At 42.7% G+C, this 21051-nt stretch overlaps 1 protein-coding gene across 2 annotated transcripts in view; it reads right to left on the minus strand.

Annotated features, from left to right (window-relative positions):
- TMEM255B (transmembrane protein 255B) overlaps positions 1–21051 on the minus strand; it is a 66336-nt gene that overhangs the window by 2979 nt on the left and 42306 nt on the right. For both annotated transcript variants that reach the window (XM_014885077.2, XM_088160122.1), the window contains 4 exons: positions 13651–13731; positions 9771–9856; positions 6836–6995; positions 437–580 (listed from right to left, as the gene is read on the minus strand). In XM_014885077.2, coding sequence (XP_014740563.1) covers positions 437–580; positions 6836–6995; positions 9771–9856; positions 13651–13731 — 471 coding nt within the window. The remainder of the gene's footprint in view (positions 1–436; positions 581–6835; positions 6996–9770; positions 9857–13650; positions 13732–21051) is intronic.

A 21051-nucleotide genomic window follows, 5' to 3' on the forward strand; every position in this document is an offset into this window, starting at 1 on the left:
AAGGAAGATAAATGAACACATTTATTTGAAAAAGTAGAAATCTAGGGAAATAACTGTGTTTATTTTGGAGTGTAGATAAGAATTTGGGGTAAATGCAATGGATTTTTGTTTCTCAGTGGACACAGGACTGAACAGTCACAGGGGATCCTCATGACTACTTATATGAATCTTTTCAGCTTAATTTCATGTGTTTCTGCCCTTTTCTCTCTCTACTCTTGGCCACTTTTACCTCATCAGCAGGTAAGAGTCCAAATGACAACCAGAGAAAGCCTGAGGTCTGAGAAAAGACCAGAAAACTAGGCACAGCCTAAGTCATTCCACAGACAGACCTGGGAGCTGGGATCCAGCTAAGACCTACCTCTGCAAGGCTTGTACTGAGTAGCAGTTTATGCTTTTCTGCTGGTGTTTTTCCTGAGGGTGTGTTTTTGTACTGTACCTGAAGGGGTAGTGGGTAGGAGGGATATGTAGAGATCGCTGCTGGGGAAGGACAGAACCCGGCGTATGTCAGGATCTGCTGGGCAGGGTTGTACAGGATCTGAGGAGGAGGTGCAGCACTGAAAGCTATTTGGGACAGAGGTACCTGTTGAGCACAGAAAACAACAATATATCAGTCCAATGTAGAGAGGGCTGGAGCAGGAACTACTCCTAACATAAGCAACAAGACAATTTAACTTTCTATTTTCTAACACAACACCAGTAGTACAAAAAAACCCAAGAGCAGACAGAATGAGAGGAGGGTGTATCCGGAATGAATTTTCTGAGTAAAAATACACAGCTATTTTAATCTTCTTCCCTTGGAAAAAGGCTGCTGGTGCTTCCCTAGCAACAGTTACAGAAGCACTGGCAGGACTTCAGATCCAAGACACCCTGAAGAGCACAGAATACAGCTTTGGCTGCCCCTCATTCATCCAGCACCAAACACCAAGTCCTTCACCATTTGCTGCAGACTCCTTCCAATAGCAACTACCTGATGTCCTTAAGTCTTTTTTCTCTGCTTTCCTACACAGATTTACCCAGATCTCCCTTTCCAGACCAGTTGCTCCTCTTTCACAGCTCACTCTCACTTGGGAAATGGAGTTTGCTGCTGGCTCTCCAGCATCACTCTCAATGTGCTTACCTCATTCCTACTGCAGAAAATCCTTTTCTCATAGCTTTTCTGACGTGTCTTTTCATTACAATGCAAAATTAACTTTGCAGGAAGAAGCAGCAGCTCACCAGCTAAAAAATTTTAGTCAGGAAAAAAGAACAAAAGCTAAATACGAAAGAGGGTTTGTGTTAAACCTTGAAACCCTGTGCTATATAGCAACTTGTGAAGGACAGCAGAGCAACAGAGCTTTGTGAAATGTTTTCATGAGATAAATCTTGTGGTTTCTTTTATTTCCTTTGTTTTTGTTAGCAGATTCCTCCACATGAGAGCATGGAATTTTCTTTTCATTGAAATAATAAAATATAGTAGTTGCCAGACAAATGCTGAAAGCAGCAGCCAGGATTTTTTTTTAAATTTCCTTTCAAATTTACCAGTGGGAGATATAAACCACTGCATCCTCTGGAGACAATGTGAGATCTCTCTGTGATTGAGAAAGAGGTGTATTAATTGTGTTTGTACAAGGAAAATATCATCTAGGTCACTGATGTATCACATAAGGTTCCTGAAAAATCTAGGCCTTAATTTCCTGGAGAAATTTGGCATTTCAGGAGCTGGCACGGTAAAAGGCTGAGATCAAAGGCAGAGAACTTATTTCATGGGAGAAGGCAAGTCTCTCATCTTCAAGGCCCCCCCTCAAAACAGTCTCATCTGCAAGGTACCCACCTCTCTACCTGCCCTGCTGGGTGGATATGGTGGGGACAGATGAAGAGACACTGCCCCAGGAGTAAGGAGGAGGAGCAGGTAACCTGCTTGCTTCAGATCCAAAGGTCTGGGGCCAGTGCCACAGCCCCAGAGTGTGCCCTTCCTCCCTCAGAGGAGGGATACAATCACATCCCTCTGACATAAATGAGTCAAGAAACACTTGCTTTACCCACAGATGTGAACTATAGATGCCTGTTCTGCATCTGTCACCAGCTTTCTGGTGTGGGTCTCTTTGGGTGCTGCTGTTTGACCCCCTTTGGCTTCTTCTCTTGGGAACCTCTCTCAGTCCTCTCACATTCCATCCACACACAGAGCAATGCTCTCTAATTGCTAAGGATGAACATCTCAACAGTCCTAGAAGACAAATTTGGGGAGTCATCCATACCACATCAAAGCACCTTATTACCACGTGTGAGGTCTCAGCCCAGGGCCAGCAACAATTTGGGGTTACTGAAGCTGGTTGGATGCTCTTATCAAGTATTCCACTAATTACTCTGTGTTAAATTACTCACCTAAAATACATGGGTAGGTTGAGACATTCTAAACAGCATCAACATCCAAGTCAAAGAGATAAGGAGCTATGAACTGGCCAGGGAGTGCTAACAGTGTCAGTTCACTGGCCTCACACAGACCTGCCAGAGCATTTATGTCTGACCTCCAGCTATTTTTCGCATCAGAATGCACCTTTGGTTGCATGAGTGCTAAGACTTAAACCCGTGGGAAGTAGCTCAGTAATTAGGAGTTAGTTTTGCTTTCCTTTTTAGAGCAGGATGAAGGAAGAGGAGAGGGGATAAAGCAATGCTATTTAATTCGTTTGTATTCCTTTAAGGACTGCAAGAAGAAGACTAATTAAAAAAAAATAATTTAAAAGGCATCCCCTTCCCACCCCCCCTCCTCCCCTCAGGACTATCAGTAGTTCAGATTAATGCAGCTCTAAACTCAGGGCAGGCAGATTCCTTGGCAAGGTGTGTCAGAAAAACATCCAGAAATCATCAAATGAATACTGGGACAGGGAAAGGAATTTCTAGATTAACTCAGCATCAGCAAGTGAAATTTTCTATGTACTTCTTTACCTGTAACTTCTGTAAGAAACAATCACAGTGTGTTATCATTTTGGGTACTTCAGCTACATCAATTGATGTAATATCTTAATCTGCTTTTTGTTAGAGGTGACTTTAAGGTAACCACCCCATGTCCTATGTCCAAGCATACTGTAGATCTGAAAAGGAGGGTTCCTGTCGTAGCCACTGCAGCTCCCCCAGCACCCTGCAGATCAGAGGCAGCCCCATGGGTGACAGCAGCCACTGAGCTGACACACCTTGGGGGTCAGGAGAGAATGAAATATTTCTCACTGAGCCAGCACAGCCCTCAGGCAGGCAGCAAAACCACAGGGAGCGTGCCAGGGTCTGCAGGGAATTTGTCACAAGAAAGAAAAGCCGAAGCAACCAAAACAACACTTTTTTTTCTGTCCAGGAAATATGATGGGTTTAAATGAAAGGGCACTGTTTTGCAAACTCTCCCCTTTGTAGCATGGTTTGGCTGCCAGCATTCTCCGGAGATAAACATGATCTTTTTTGTTTGACTAGTCAGCCTGGCCTTGTGTTTTCTGGAAGTCAATCCCAAAGCAATGCTGTGAGGCATTTCAGGAGGTTTTGCAGTTCTCCCTGCAAAATGCCAGTGAGCATTTATGTAAGAAGGTGACATCTTAAAGCAAAATAAATAATTCTCTCACATATTGTAATGGGGGCATTTTTTGCACTTTCTCAGTCCCATGCCCCTTTCTTTTCCTCTTTTGCTTGATGTTTTCTTGGCCCCTGTCTTCTCCCAAGAGTTACTCCTTTTGTAAGGACAGGGAGCAGCAGATGAGCAAATTATCTCTGGTACTAACTCAAAAGAACCCTGAAAAATCACAGGCAGGAGCAAGGAGTGGTCATTGCATCTCGGATTGCTGCTTTAGTAAGACTTCACAAGCTGAGGTGACTGACACAAACTCATCTTTCCCTTGAACTATGACATCCTTTTTCTGCTCACACTCAGTGGAGACATTGAACAGCTCATTCAGATGAGGATTTAGCTGGAGCCCTTCAGACTCATTCCAGCTAAGCTTGAGGTGAAGCTGCATATCCACTGCTGCTGCAATTTCCTTCCATGGTTTTATGCCACCCAGTCAGAGGACCCAGGCTGTGACCCAGGCTCTGCCTCCCAGCAAGGGAACGTGCCAGGTCATGGAGACTGGAGCTCTCCCAGGAACATCTCCTCGGCTTGCTGTTCCTCATGAGCAGTGCAGTGATGGCCCTGCAAAGCCCAGAGCTGTATCAAAGCATCAGCCCAAATCTCATGTAAGCTTAGGTTTGAGCAAGACAGGTTAGGTGGACTCAGGCTGGCTCTCTGCACACTTCCCACAGCTGCACTCACATCCATCTGCTAGGCAGGAGAAAACATTTAGCAGCACTAAAGTGCAGTGCTCTCCCAAAAACTTACTGTAGATGATGGCTGCCTTCAGTCCACATGCAAGCTGCACTTCCCCTCATTTCCCACTGTGGTTGTTTCTGCTCCCCTTCTGCTCCTCTCACAGGGAGGGGAAGAATTAAGATGGAGAACTGCTTTTACTCCCTTTGGGCAGCTGCAACTTTTTAGTGGCTGGCTGCAATCTGTTATCAGTTCCTTGCAGGAGTCCCCTACATAAAGGAGAGCTCAGCTGCACATTTCTTACATATGATAGCTCAGTGTGCTTGTTTGGCTTAAGATAGCCAGAGGAGTATTTCCAGGAAATGTTGCAACTCTTAACAAAGGTGAATTTCAAACAATTCATATAGCCCTGCTCTATTTTAAGCATGGTTTTAAGCACCCAACACACATTGTAGATAGCCTGGGCATGCTTGCTAAGGAATGGTGGTGCTCAAAGCTAGGCCTGGATGGTTTCAGTCTGACTGGGTCTTTGGCTCACTGGGTGCCAGTTCTGAGCAGCCCCTTCCTGCCAGCTCTCCCCCTCCTGTCCTGATGTAAATCTCAACTATCTCTCTTGCCTTCTCTTCCCGTTCTCTCTCTCTCTTTTTTTTTTTTTTTTTCATTTTACCCATCTTTCTATTCAGTTTTCTCCTCTGCAGTAGGCACCAGACACACCATGGATCTAAAATAACCCGTGGCACTATCACACCTGCCTTTGGTTCCTGCATTCCATTTCCATCTCCATGCCTCTGCCTATTTAGTTCTATACTCTCCTGAGAGCCTAGTAAATCATGAGCCTCTTGCTTGGTCTTTAGGCATTGCTTTAGCAAACATGGCCACTGACAGGGATAATCCCAGGAACAGCAACTTCACCCTTTAATGTGTCAGTAAGTCCAGACAAATGAGGGACTTTATTGGAGAATCCCTCCCACCACAGGGTCTCTTCTGAATGCTGTGGTGTGCATCAGGTGTGGCACAGGCAGTACTTAGGAGGTGGCATTCCTTAGTGAAATAAAAGAGCATGTTGAAGTGTCTGGAGCACACAACTCTTTAAATAAAAACTTGCCTGGTACTTCAGAATTCATCCCCATTTTTAGGGAAAATAACTACACAAGGCTGAACAGTCACAGGTAGGACTTGACTTTTACTACAAACTTACCTTTTACCTACAAACTAGCATCCTCATACTCCGTGCTGGCCCACAACTTCAGAGATAAATTAGAAGGGAAAAAACCATGCCACTAAGTGAATTGCCATCATTTGTTCACATGGTTGCATTTTTTTTTCTTCAGTTCATGTATTTATCCAGGCTTGACCCACTTAGCTGTGAACATCTGGCAACAGCTTTGCCTAAAGGTATAAATCCATGAGAGAGGCTGAATTGTTAAGGGACAATGACTCAAAACATTCCCCATTTGTTGAGACACCAAGGTGCTCAGCTGAGATGGAGTAGGTGAACTTTTGGGTGTGCAATGGCTAAACCTCTGATCTGATAAGGCACAGGGTGAATGATGGGCTGTGAGTGAGATAGGACCTGGATCCTGTGGAGAGGATTGTGCCCCTTGTCATGCTAAGTTGGGCCCTCTTGCAAAAACTCCTGGGTTGTGGGGTCTCTCTCCTCCCCCTGGGGAAGTACCAGGGATGTACTGTGGCCTCAGTGTCTTAATCTCTGCTGATGGGACATAACTGACTCAACTGCTGCTAGGATGGGCAGCTGTGTTGCCTTAAAAGGTGTCAAGGACTCCCAAAGCATCCCACAATTCACATTATTAAATCAAGCTCCCCGCCTAATGGGAGGTACCTGAGCATTCCCACCGGAATCAGAGTGAATATAGACCCAATAGATGTTGTGTTCTGGGGATTTCTCTCCACCACGTTTTCGATATTTCCTCCACTATCAGATAGATGTGGTCAGTGACAACCACTTGACCAAGACTGTGCAGCAACCAAACTTTGCCTCTTGTGGATGGTGAGATCCTCGCACTTCTGTTCTTTCCCTTCCTTCCTTCCTTCCTTCCTTCCTTCCTTCCTTCCTTCCTTCCTTCCTTCCTTCCTTCCTTCCTTCCTTCCTTCCTTCCTTCCTTCCTTCCTTCCTTCCTTCCTTCCTTCCTTCCTTCCTTCCTTCCTTCCTTCCTTCCTTCCTTCCTTCCTTCCTTCCTTCCTTCCTTCCTTCCTTCCTTCCTTCCTTCCCTATTGCAATGCTCTCATGTTGTATTACTATAGATAATAACCACCAAAACAACTCCATACCTGTTTTCCTTTTGCAACCAAATTGTTCCATAAGAAACCCTCCACTGTTTATTTAAAAGCAGTGACATTCAGTGTTGTTTCATTCTAACAAGGGAGCTATTAACAAGAACCTGGGTTACACTCTTGGTACCTTCTGAGGTGGCTTGTAACATTCCAGACTCCCACAACACCCAGGAAACACATTTAAAGCCTCTCCTTTGTACATTTATACTTCCTTGGTTTTAACTAATTTCATAATGCCAGCAAGCAGAAAGCCCTCACATAAAGAAAAAAGACTGTGAGCCTTACCATGTCTTTAAATGCCCCAAGAACGGCTGCTGTGATAATCCCCAGGAACAAGCCAATGATGTTGAGGACTGTGGAGGACCACAACAGTCTGTACAGGTGAAGCACATCCTGACAGCTGCTCACACCCAGAAATTCATAGTAGCTGGAGGACTGGTCTGAACTGGAAGAGAATGCAGACAATGTCACTGCAGCAGGAATGGTTTTGCACAAAATGCAGAGGACTACAGGATCCAACTCCTTCCTGCTTGCTTTCCTCTTTGGCAAAGTACTACACCCATGTTCCCACCAAAAACTGCTCAGAAGAACTGGAGAAAACCCTGCTGAAAAGCTGCCTCTGCTAAGGCCAGCATCAAATATAATCCAACTAATATGAACCCTAGTTTGGCTGATTGGTGTTGGTTACCAGCATGGACCCTTCTTTATTTTTTGTTCAGTGTCTCTATACAGACACATAATCTTGGTATATGGATGCTGCTCTTGTCATTTAGCTACCAGATAAAGTTTGCTTAGCTTTGCTTTTTTTCCCAGCTCACCTAGAAATCTGCTGGCATCTCAGAAACTGGGGAAGGCAAGTTGCTGAAGCATTAACTCAACCGCAGGAAGGGAGATATTGCCAACTGGCTACATTTGTTTATGGTGTCTGTGGTTCCAAATTAATGAAACAGAGTACAGTATAAAGATGTCTTTACACTCTGGATTGTACTATCCAGAAATCTTTTTTCATATTTCTACACCACATTGGTTATTGTAAATCAGGCATGTGGTGAAGTTACACCTCATTGTCTTGCCAAAAGCCAGAAATAACCTACTGCAAAATTTGAAACCACAGGTTCCTGCAGTTCTTTCCAGTACCTGCCTTAATTTGAGCCCAATAATGAGCTCCTAGGGCAGCTATTTGAGTTGGAAAGGTTTTTTAAAATGCCAAGCCTGTTTTTCCATTGCTAGGAAATTGCCAAATTGTCATCAGATTATGGTGGAAACTAGACGTGAGCAGTTTGTGTTCACTCTTCTGTTCCCCCATCCCCAGTGCATGGGTCAGCATGTGCACGTGTGGTTAGGAAAAGCTCTGCAGAGCAGTCCACAACAGCTTCCCACAATTTCTGGGAAGAACCAAGCCAGGCACGGTAACTTCTGGAAATATCCAATCCATGGTTTCAGGTCATGATTCTGGCACTGAAGAAACACTACTGTTGAGCTCACCTGGGCCCTGCCATGAGCCCATCTTAACTAAATAAACCTATAGCTTCATCTGCCATGAGGCTGAGGAAATCGGATTTACAATCCTGCCTTCATAGCAGTCTACTCTATGGCTGACAATAAATCACTTTGTGGGCCTGTGGTTCTTCCTACTTCTCTCTAGCCATCCTGTGAACTGGATTTGCCAAGTCTCCAGAGTAGCATGACTGCATATTTACCCTGGATTTGTCCATGCCAGTGCCATAAGGTCTTGCTGTCCACTGTAGAATGTAGACAATAGCAGAACACACACATTTAATTTTATCATTGAATAATGTCACAGCAGTGATCAGTCCCAAGTGTTTCAAACAAACTCAATGTCTTAGAAAAATGGCACTGAGGATCTCCATCTGAAAGGGATATGCCTGATCTCTCAGTGTATACTTTATACTTTAAGCAACAGTTTCCATCTTTTTTTTTAAGACAACTCTGAATACTTTCACCCCTTTAACAATCCAGTTCTTTTCTGTGTTGAGTTGGGCTGTTTGGTTCAGTGTTAACATGCAGCTGTGTACCACAGAAAGAAGCATTCTCACTATATACATACTGTATTGCAAATATGATGTTCCATCATCTGTCATAGAAAAGGTACCAAAGCTGAGCATTCTCTACCTTTCCCACTTGTTTTGTATACCTCCATCATGTCCACATTTAACATTTCTTACACAAGCAAAAGACTCTATACAAGATTTTAATTCATTCCATAGACCTTCATTCACTTTGTGTCTCCCATCTGCATAAGAAGTATGCATGCATAAATCACTTCCCTCTAGTCCCAAATGTCATTTTATTTCTTAGTTGAGATATCATGTGGCTAAGAGCTACTTTTTAATGTAGAAGCTTGATTGCTCCCGCCTTGCTGCCCTCCCTATGCCTAAAATGTTTATGTCTGGCATCACACTAGCCAAGTCTTACAGAGGACTGGGGTTAATCAGGACTGCTAGCATGTGAACAGGCAAAACTAAAATAAAATAGATGTAGGAAGGAAGAAAGATGAGAAATATACAGGGGGAAAGAAAGAAAAATGACTGTGGCTGAACTGTAGGGGTTTGCAGAGGTTGCATGGGAGTGCATGGTAAGATGATATACAAGGGCAGGTAGAGATAAGACAATAGAGAATGGTTTTAAACAAAAACAGAGAAGATTTAGATATTAGGAAGAATTCCTCACTGTGAGGGTGGTGAGACACTGGAACAGATTGCCCAGAGAAGTTGTGGATGTCCCATCAGTGAAAGTGTTCAAGACCAGACTGGATGAGGCTCTGAGCAGCTGGTCCAGTGGAAGGTGTCCCAGGCCATGGCAGGGGAGTTGGATGGTCTTGAAGGTCCCTTCCAACCCAACCTATTCTGTTATTCTATGACAGTGAGATGTGCAAAGCATGAGCCAAGCAGAAGGTTCAGTAAATCTAACAGGAAAAATGCATTGCCAGACCAACAGTATATCTGAACAGGGATGATCAGTTTTGATCACACAGCAAAAAGCCTATGGACATATTTAAAGAAAAAGAAACTGAAATAATGCCAACACTAATGAACAACTCCTGACCTACTTCGTGCTGGCATCAGGACTTCACTTGCAGAGGAACTGGATTGCTCAGCATACAAGCTCCCTGTGTTACTTCTTCAGGCCCTACCATTTATACGTAAGGACAACCAATCCAGAATTTCTCAGAGGCCACGGAATGCACACAGGTACTTACTTCTCACAGTTGTACAGATCACAGCAATAGCATGTGTTACTCTTCACTTTCAGCTGGCACTTGCTGTTTAGGGTATGACACGTAACCTGCCAAAAAAGTAGAAACTTACTTTTATCCTCAATGTTTCAGTGTTGTGTGAATCATCCTACAGTACTGACCACGAAAACAAAACCAGCTACTACAGCGTTGTCAAGTTGTATTACCCATTGTGCAGAAAGATCCTGAGATTCCAAAGTTCATGACTGGAAGCCAGAAGGACATCCCTGAGCTCACAAGAGTTTTAACCAGGACAACAGCCCCTGAGTCTCAGGGCATTTGTTCTACGGAGCCCAGAGCTCCCAGGACCAGCCTGCAGCCAGGGCTGACAGAATTTTCAAGTACTTTGCTGCAGTACCTGGTGCTATTCTGCTGAGACCCAGGGCGTGCAGCCAGGAGACTCAGATCTCTGTGAGGAACTGACTGTGGGTCTGGAGAGATACACTACAGCAAACACTGAAGTGAATAAGAGAACCAGTCTGTTATAGTGGGGAAATGGCAAGGGAGCCAATTTATCTGAACAATAAATGGGAATTCTCCCCTCTCAGTGAAACCCTCCTGAAGAAGGAAGTAATTATAAACAACAGCAAGAATAGTCTTGAAGAAACCCACAAACAGAAGAATTCAGAAAAGATCCAGGCACTCCAGCAAATAAGTGCCATTTATTGCAGGCTCTTGAATACAAAACCAAAAAGGTTTATTTATGTGAGGAGGAATTGCAGGGATGGACAGATGTTAGAACAAATAAAGGCAGGCACACGTAAGCCACTCTCCATACAGACACAAAATCATTTTAATGACTCCTTAAGTGTGGTAAGCATTAATCACTTCTATTTGGCACTACAGACCAATTGAAATACTTTATATGTAAGGCTTTTTTTCTTTCCTTGAGAGTTTTAGCTTATTGACTTTGAAATTGACTGGGGAGTTGTCAGGTTTTAAAAGCTAGCAGTCAGAAAATACATTCTTTCTATAGCTTTTACTTAATAGGAAAGAAATCTCTGTAACCACTGAGAACTCTTTTGTTCACAAAATGCAATTAAAATGTATTATTAAATGGCAAAATACATGCCTGCCTTTGACAAGTTTATCAGACAGCTCTGGCTTAGCCATGAATGTGTTGCTTCATGGAATAGTGTCCACAAGAGATGCTAAAACAGATGTTTCTCACTTTCTAAGCCCTGGATCTGTATATTCCTTTAGTGTGAAAGCTGTTGGTGAGTCTGTACTCCTCACATGCTTGTTCCCAGCAAAAAGGAAAGCCTTAAACACACACTCAGCAACATAGGAAGTTAATCTCGCAGCTGGTCTCCAATTTGCCATATCTGTCCTTAGCAGGATTTGATCGAGCAGTGGAAAATAGGTGACAAAACTCATGTTAGAAGGAGATTAAAATGATTCCTTGGGATTGCTTTGCTCAGGACAAGCCTCTATCTGTGGTTAGTGTCTCATACAAATCAGCTCTTCAGTCCCAAAATGGTTGGTTATACAAGGATAGTTTCAGTCTAGGCTGCAGTCTGGAAATGGAGCTCACATTTGATACAGACACATCCCTCTTGTCACAAGGACATCTCACCCTGAGACATGACCTTATTTCATCACCACTGCTCTACTGTGTCTGAACTTACTGGAGTGTAACCTAAGGGCTTTGTAGCCTGCAGTCTCATTGAGCTGTCAGCCTGAGCTGCAGGTTACTGCAGAAGAGGAGCACATACTGTCACTGACTGCATCAGCTTAATCGAGGCAGTGACTGAACCACCCCACATGCCTACTTCTCAAAGAGGGTTGAAAACCAATCCTGGAGCACAGTGTTCTACCTCAGCCATTTTGTGGGATGCCCTATGCTTTTGCACTCAGTGGATCTTCAGACTTTGGTTTTGTCCTCCTGTATGCAGTGAAAATGGCCTGGGACCCACAGAGTTAAAATACCCTTTTCCCATTACACATTCATGATTAGGATAGGAGGGCTTTATAAGATGGAATGGGCTGCTAAAAAGCGGTTTGTTCTGACATATGGTTTGGGGACCACTTCTGATAGGAAATAAAAGTAGCTTTTCCTTCTCTAAGCAATAATAAGGCCAGTCTGCCTGTTTTAATGGAGAAGGCTGGAAGTACAAAACAGGGAGATCAGCATGATTTTAAACATGTTTTTGGCTGTTTCTGCACTATGAGACACATATTACTGGCCAAGGAAGTTACTGTAGTTATCTATTTTTATCACTGCATTTTTAAAACATGCATAGAATAAGACACTCCTTTTTAGGAGAACAGTGAATAAACCAAAATAAACAAATTTGTGTGTGGTGTGAGCAAGGGTGGTGGAAACAGGCCATTTGTGGGTGTTCTGCATGTCAAGACCTATTATTTCATTTCAGTGACCAGACACACAGCTTTTTCATGCCCTGGACATTTGTGATTTATTTTCACCTCAGCACTAATTGAAGATATGCTCTCCTCTCATGGTAATTGCAAGAAAATCGAAATCTTTCTGCTTTGAGCAAAGAGAGCTTGAAACAGTCAGACCAAATGAGCTGGAGACCACTTACAGGTGAGAGATGTCAATCAAAAGGAAACCTGCAGTCAGCAAACAATCTTCTTTCCTAGTTAAGTGTTTGTCTGACATGCAGAGCATGTCTTCTATTCACTACCTGTCTGCCTTTGGAAAAGGCAGGTATAAATGCTATGGATCTTTAACTCTGAATTAGCATACACTGAATCTAAATCAGTGAACAACCAGAAAAGAATGTTATTAGAAACTACCTACACTTCTAAAAGATATGGAGCTTGTTTTTTTTCCAGAATAGAGGAAGGAGCTCTGGGTGGCCCAAGTTTAGACATTCCCAGAATCAGTAGAGCTGTGGAAAACCATCTGGCCAGAAGCCTGAGGCTGGGGTCACCTGCAAGGAATTGTGGTCAGGGTGACACCAACCACACGCTTATTAAAGGAATCAGAAGCATTTCTCAGGCCGTGTCTGAGTGTGCATGCACACTTTAGAAGAGGAAGGAGTAAATCTTACAGGAAAGGGTGTTGTCACACTTCAGAAGTTTGTGTGGGCTGTTCTTTACATGAGGGGATTGGTGAAACATTTTTGTCATACGTTTTCTGGAATCAAGAACAGGATGCCCTAGCAGCAAGATTTAAGGAGCTGCTTAACCTGGTAGTGTACCTTGCTAAGCTTTCCAGAAGTGTTAGTGGTAACATTCCCCATACACCTTTTCCTAGCCATGGCAGGGATGGTGATGAAGAACAACTGGCTTCTTCAAAGTTATACCACTGTTTAGCTGGTCTCCATTTCGCTTTCCTATTCACTCCTACCTATTTACCACAATAACAAAATAGGAAAAGAAACTAAATCTGGACTTCTCAGGAAGCTAGGCATTTGGATATGGGCACTTTAATGACCAGGTTAATGTCATTGAGATAATAAAAATACTGCATTCAAACCACTGATGTTCTTGGCCTGTGCTGGATAAATACAGAGATTTGAAGTATTCTGGATGATGCAATTGGATTACTTTAGATATTTCCTATTCCACTTGGAGTCTACAGAAGCCTTCTTAGAGGAAGATGCCAATGTGACAAACACATTTGAGACAGTTATTCTACAGCATAGATGGACCAGGAATCATTCCAGTCCCAGAGTAATGTACTGTATACAAATACAGAGGATGACTCAAAACCGACTGTAGTGATTTGCAACCATCAGAGGCTTGGACAAGCAGGGAATCACTTGTGGGAGAGTTTCTGTCTACTCATGACCTATGTGCACAGACATGCTGTCAAACATCTCTCCCACTCCTCCCCAGCACAGCAGAAAAGAAGACATGAAATCAGTTTGTTTACCTCAGTCTGGTAGGCATCATATAGGAATCCTATTCCACTTGAATAAAACTGGCATCTTTTGTTATACAGAGGTCTGGGTTCCTGTAAAGAGAAAAACAGCCAAAAAAGTGACTGGTTTGGAGGAAGTGGAAGGCACCATGTCTAATGTCCCCATGCAGATGCTTACAGCTCTGTGGAGCTGAAGCAATGCAGTCACTTGGGTAAACGGCTCACACCCCCTATGCTGGCTTCCCTTCTGGAATGGCTCTCCTCAGGGTTACATTTTCCATCTTCACTCCACCACTAAGTTATGTGAGTATCATCTGTTTTTCTCTAAAAGACATGACCTCTGGCATTTAACCACTTTATGTCACTTTACCACATTTGACGTCAAATAGTACTGCTCTGAGAATGGTCCAGTCTCTCTTTTTTCTGGTACAGTTTCTTACCCAAGAACAAAGATTCACTTTGCAGGTTGTTTTCAAGATATGGGACTTTCTTTTTAAAGAATTTCAGCAATGTCCATGGTGAAAACAAAGTAAAAGAGATAATAGTTTGAGTATTCCACTTAAAATACATATTTCAAACCCCAGAAGTAAAACAAATAATAATGAAGATACAAAAGCATAAAGAAAAAGCCATTTACATTGTTTAGTTTTGCTTTATTTTCCATTTATGCTATTACAAAGATGCATTCACTGCTCATATTTCATATTTTGCTTGTAATGGTTCCCACAAACTGATATAAAGGAAGAACACAATGAAATACCCTTGGCCAGATGGAAAATGTGTGCTTTTGACCTTGGCAAGCAGCCACTTTGAAGGCTGTAGGGTGCATACCTCAGTTTCAGGACTAGACCATATTTGTTTTGGGAGGATTTGACAACTTGAGTCCTCTGTGAACCAATGTCTATCCCAAAGTAGTGTTGTAATTATTTATGTTTGTGGGAAAAAAAAAAAAAAGAAAAAAAAACTTTTTCAACTTTCTGTCACTTATCTAGTCCTGATCTGTGCCTTCAAAAGCATGAAGAGCTGTGAATGTGTGTCAATCTGTTGGAAGGTAAGAGGGCTCTGCAGAGAGACCTGGAACATTTGGATGGATGGGCAGCGGGATAAAGTTTAGTAAGTCCAAGTGCCAAGTCCTGCATTTTGGCCACAATAACCCCCTGCAGTGTCACAGGCTGGGGACAGTGTGGCTGGACAGTGCCCAGGCAGAAAGGGACCTGGGCGTGCTGGTGAACAGCCGGCTGAACATGAGCCAGCAGTGTGCCCTGGTGGCCAAGAAGGCCAAGGGCCCCTGGCCTGGATCAGGAATGGTGTGGCCAGCAGGAGCAGGGAGGTCATTCTCCCCCTGTACTCAGCACTGGTGAGGTCACACCTTGAGTGCTGTGTCCAGTTCTGTGCCCTCAGTTTAGGAAGGACCTTGAGAGGATGGAGAGGAGAAAACGAGGCTGGAGAGGGGCTTGGAACACAAACCCTGTGAGGAACAGCTGAGGGAGCTGGGGTTGTTTATCCTGGAGAAAAGGAGACTCAGGGGTGACCTCATCACTCTCAACAACTCCCTGAAAAGTGGCTTTAGCCAGGTGGGGTTGGTCTCTTTCACCAGGCAGCACTGACAGAAGCAGAGGACACAGTCTTAAGCTGTGCCAAGAGAAATACAGGTTGGGTATTAGGGAAAAGTTTTTTATGGAAAGAGTGATAAAGTACTGGAATGGTTTGCCTGGGGAGGTGGTGGAGTCACCATCCCTGGATGTGGCACTCAGTGCCATGGTTTAGTTGAGGTGTTAGGGCATGGGTTGGACTTGAGGATCTTAAAGGTGTCTTCCAACCTGGTCATTCTGTGATTCTGGATTCTGTTAAAGCACTCAAATGCTCATTGCTCCTCAGTATGTCAGTCAGACCAAATCCAAGACAGAAGATGCAAATCCATCACCTCCCATCTCCTCTTTCCATGCCAATTTACGAGCAAAGGACTACTGCTAGCAGAAATCTTCACTCATTAATTTTCATTGCATGTTAAAGCTTTAAGATCCATCCAGGAATAACCCAGACTTTGCAGAAAGATCTACACTACTTGAGATCACAAGCAGAGTATTCTCTGCTTGTTGGATAATGAAGTGTGAACTGTATAAATCTGCTGATCCAAAATACATAATTAGTTAAAATGCAGAGCTAGGCAGGAATGCAGACAGATCAATGAACAAAGCTCCTCCATCAGCTTGTTTGCCTTTCTGATTACTCCAGCAAACTTAAGCAAGTTTGGACATCAACTCTCCAGGGTTAGAGAAAGGTTAGCTTCCTACATCCAAAAATATTTATTTATACTACAAAAGTGTAAGAAAAAATGCTTCAGTAACTCTTTTTCTCTAGAGGAAAAGCAAATACCACACGAACAGCATGCCATGTCCTGAACTAGGTCAACATTCTTCCACAGTCCTGGGAAAACATTAGCCTTTAGCCATGACTTCCAGGGACAGATCTGGTTGGGAGGTCTAAGAGGATTGCAGTTTCTCTGCTAGAACAAGGAGCTGACAAGGAGGGGAGCTCTGCTGGACTTCATAGTTAGAAAGAAGGAAAGATTGCTCAGGGATGTGAAGGTCAGGGGCAGCCCTGCCCCTAATGATATGGTGAGGCTCAGATTCCAGAGAGGATGGAACAGGATCCCAGTTCTGGGTTTGAATAAAGGAGACTTTGGCTTATTCAGTGATATATTTGGAAGAATCCAATGGGATACAGTCCTTGGAAAGCAATGAGGTCCAGGAAAGCGGGTTGATATTCAAGGTTCATCTCCTCCAAATTGAGAAACAGTTCATCCCATCTAGCAGGAAATCAAGCAAAGGCATCAGGAGGCCTGTGTGGATAAACAAGGAGCTCCAGATGTAACTCAGACATGAAAAGGAAGTCTATGAGAAGTGCAATAAAGGGGGAATCACCAGGGAGGAAAATAGAAAAATTATATGAGCATGCACAGATAGGATTAGAAAAGCCAAAGCTCTCTTAGAATTCAGTCCAGCAAGGGTTGCAAAGGGCAGGGAAAAGGGCTTCTGTCGGGTGCATTAGAGCAAAAGAGAAATCAGGAAAATATGTGCACGTTACTGAATAAGGCAGGCAACACAATACAAAGACATGGTAGAGATCAAAGTATTCAGTGCCTTCTTTGCCCTGGTCTACAGTGGAGACCAGTGGGAAAAGCTGGCACAAGAAAGAACCACCCTTGCTAAAGGGGAATCAGTTTAGAGAATATTTAAACAGACTGGAGATACATCCTGTCTTCAAGGATGACGAGAAAGACAATCAAGGGAGCTACACACTGATGGGAAGGAATGGAGCAAATAATCTTGGAAACAATTTCCAAGCATCTCAAGGACATGAAGATGATTTGGAGTAGTCAGCATGGGTTTACATAGGGAGAGTCATGTCTGACTCACCTGTTGATCTTCTACAAGGATGTGACTGGCTTGGTGGATGAGTGGAGCTTCTTGCTCACCTGCTTCTGGATCTTTATCTTCAGTAATCCCTCTGTCAGTCTCTCATTCTCACAGTCAAGATGATGAAATGTGGGCTAAATAAATGGAGAGTGAGGTGGACTGAAAGCTGGCAGAACTGCTGAGGTTGTAGTGTTGGGAGCAGTGATATGAAGTCCAGCTGGAGGGGACTTATTAGTTGTCTGCTCCAGGGGTCAATATTAGGACAACATTGTGTAACATCTCAATTACTGAACTGAATGATGGGTAGAGTGCTAGCAGATGATACAAAACTGGGATGAGTGGCTGAAACACCACAGGACCATGTCATTGTTCAGAGAGACCAGTATGAGAAAGACCATGGACATGATCTGAGAAATAACAGACTGGAATATCTGTCATAAGAGAAGCAGAGCTGGGACTGTTCAGTCTAGACAAGAGAAGGTTCCCATATAACTTATCAATATGGATCAATATTTGATGGGGAGGTGAAGAAGATGGACCCACATTTATCTCCAGAAAAATTACAAGATGCAGTGGGCACAAATAGAAATATGGGAAATTCCATTTCAACATAAGAAAAAACCTTTTTTATTCTATTGGTGATGAAACACGGGAACAGATTTCCCAGAGTGGCTGTGGAGTCTCGGTCCTCAGAGATACTCAAACTGGACACTCAAACTGGGCACAGTTCTGAGCCACTTGTGCTACCTGACACTGCTCTAAGTACAGGTAGTTGGATTAGACTCTTAAAAAATAAATTTGTCCTTTTATTGGTTTGGTCTTTGATGGAGAAGACAAGCACACTTTTCATTCAAGTGGCTTGTGACTGGAAGCAGCACTGTTCTCTGAGGAAAGAGGTGACTGATTAATCCATACCAGCTATTATGGCTTGATATTGCTGTGCAGCAAAAAGGTCAGAGCTGTGACCTGGAAGTGACCACACTGAATACAGTTATTATATTTGCATGCACAATCATGGCAAACAAGTACCTTCCTTCATGCACCAGAATTTGAACAGCAAGCCTGCTGCACTACTACAGCCAGCCTTCTGCATTCAGTCTGTTTTCTAAATGCATCCCTATGTGGAATCAAATAAATGAGTGATGATCAAGTGTACAAAAATAACAAAGATTAGATAACATTGGCCTTGTCCAGACACCTACAGAATTTAACACCTAAAGCACACAGCTTTTAAGTAAGGGTACACCAGGGATGCCAAAACGTTGCCTTGGTAAAAGCTTCCATTTTCATGCCTCAGAGGTGTCGTGGTCTGTCAGTCTACTAAGGTGTTTATATGAATAAGGCACCACACAGATATTAAAAAGTGTTTAAAAATTATCCAACAGTAAGTCACACCACATTAGCACCCGCTGGAGTGTCTTATACCAAAGGCAAATGAGACATACTTTAAAGCCATAAAAGTATTCCTGACAGACTGGTCTTAAAATACTTCACATTGCTCACAACAGATTGTGTATTAATATAATATATACCTACCAGTCCTTGATTCTTCTTGATTCTACTATTTATAGCAATAGTGGTTGAGACAGAGCTATTTTTAAATACTATATATGTGCGTGTGTGTATATATATACATTTCATCTGTTAAGAGTAACTCTAAATTATACAGCAACAACATTATTTTTAACTAATTTAATATCATTTGATATCAACCACTATTATTGAAACAGAGCTATGCAATACCTCCCACTCATGTTATATTAATATATAATAAACAATGCATTCCCTTCCTCTGCTTCTTTGAGTAAGTCCCTCTAAGTGGAAATGGGAAGGTGGGAAAGTTCTGTTGGTTAAAGCTCTGCTGATACATGCAGAGGACAAGATATGTAGGCTGGTAAAATAAGGAGGAATTCTCTATAAAAATGTAGTTGTATTCTTGAGTTTGTTTATTTATTGATGCAAAGGAGAAATGTACAGGTATTATTCAATTCTGAGCACTGGAAAAGATTATTTCTTAGCTAACTGCATTTGAGTGTGTTTGTGTATACCGAGCAGGTACAGTCAAAATGCCATCAAGCTAAGTTTAGAAAATTATCAGATGTGTCAAAAAAAACCCCAAAACCCAGGACACCCAGTACTTCTCTTTAATTTCAGACAAATCAGAACTGCTCAGCCTTGAACCCTACAAGGTAAACTGTCACTTTCCCTCTTCTTGAATTTTTTATTTCAATACTTTTTCTAGAATGTGCATTAAAACCTGGGAGTCACAGATGGACAAGAGGAAAGGCTTTATGCCAAGGAAGAGAAGATTTGGTCCAAATATAGAGGGTTTTGGTTTGGCTGATTACTTCATTTTAAGAGCATACAATAGAAACCCCACATTCTCTTTGATGGTGGGAGCATTGCAGTATGTTTTTAAGAAAAATACTCTTTTAACAGTATCTTTGGTGGATTTGATAAAATGTCTGTGGGGAGGTTGAAGGGCTCTTAGCTGAGGTATGGAAAGAAGTTTTTTCTATGCCAGTTTTTGTTTCCTTGGAGAACAGATCTATTTTGGATAACATAAGGAAAATTCCATCTCCCTTATGTGTAAGCTCACTTTCAGAAAACGGAGATATAGCTTAAATTGTATTGAGTGAAATGTATGCCATACTTTACAAAACATAGCTAATAATTTATTGAAATAATTATACAGTGAGGGCTATTTTTTTCCAGTTGCAGTATTTATTTAGTGTTAGCTTCCATAGCTGCATTGAGAGAGGTGTAGATTAATCAGTGCCAGGGAATGTTCCCAGGCCTGAAACTCGAGCATCAAGCCCATTAAATTGTTAGAACTGTGCTGGTGATGGCTTTGGCCTGGGCAAACTATCACTCTTCCAAAATAATTTCTGGGCATGGTTTGTAAATTAGTATGGGCCAAGAACCATTCCCAGCAAGTAACTTGGAGATTGCCATTTACATTCCAAGAGACTTTGAGAGTGAGGACGTGGGCTTCACCATGCCAGTTGGCCTGGGGAGCAAGGAACCATCCTGGTCACATGTAAAAGATGAATATAGATAAAATTGAGGAGGCCAAAACCAGAATAATGTTTTCAGTGTCTCATTAGCGTCAAGTTTTAATTTTCTGTTTTCGGTTGTTTTCATCTACATCAAAGCTAGCAATGAATAGGAGAGGGTTAGCTGCCAAGATTTTTCAAGTTTAATCCTAAAAACAAACTGAAACATCACCCTTCAATGCCAGCTCAGCCTTGTGCCAGCAGCTGAGTGTTCTGGAGATTATAATTCCCTTCAAGATCACACTCTGCTAACTTTCTGAAAGCAGGCATGGAAATATGAACAAACAGAAGTTATTAGCAATTAGCTTTTATGCTTCTCTGGAGGGCTAGATGGAGCACAGGTATCTATGTCTGCCCCACACTGGCCAAGAGCACATGGCACATGGGAGCATACAAACCTGAGGCTTGCAGAGCAAAGATAAAAGGAGCTCCTAAAAGAAGGGGACAACATATTAGGAGCCTGGGAAAGCAGGCAGACTGGATCCCTGTCTGGGGGCCCAAGCCGAAGCTGGTTGGATCTGACCCTGTACAAACAATGAGAGGAAATGCTACAGGTCTTTTGTAATTCCTGTCTCTCTCTGACCAAGGGCTGTTTCTCCATCTTTTACAACAGTTTTCCAAATGAGAAGGGTTTCTCCTGAGGAAGACTGCTAGAAAATCCTAGGGATTCATAGGAGTAATTAATACAAAAATCTTTGTGCTTTCAATCATAAACAAATGAAATATGTCCATTTAAAAAACTTTTATGAACAGTTTCCACATTGGCTTTGGCCAGTTTCATATTAGGAACTTCTGAGTCCAAGGCCAGTATCATCAATATTGCAGTGAGGGGGTGTCAGCTTTGAAGAACAAAATATTCATACCTCATTTTGCTCCCCAGCCTTGCAACTCCCACACAGAGCACATGACCATACCCCTCTAGAATCAGAAACAAGGGT

The sequence above is a fragment of the Sturnus vulgaris genome, chromosome 2 (genome assembly GCF_052056855.1).
Source record: "Sturnus vulgaris isolate bStuVul1 chromosome 2, bStuVul1.hap1, whole genome shotgun sequence".
Lineage (NCBI taxonomy): Eukaryota > Metazoa > Chordata > Aves > Passeriformes > Sturnidae > Sturnus > Sturnus vulgaris.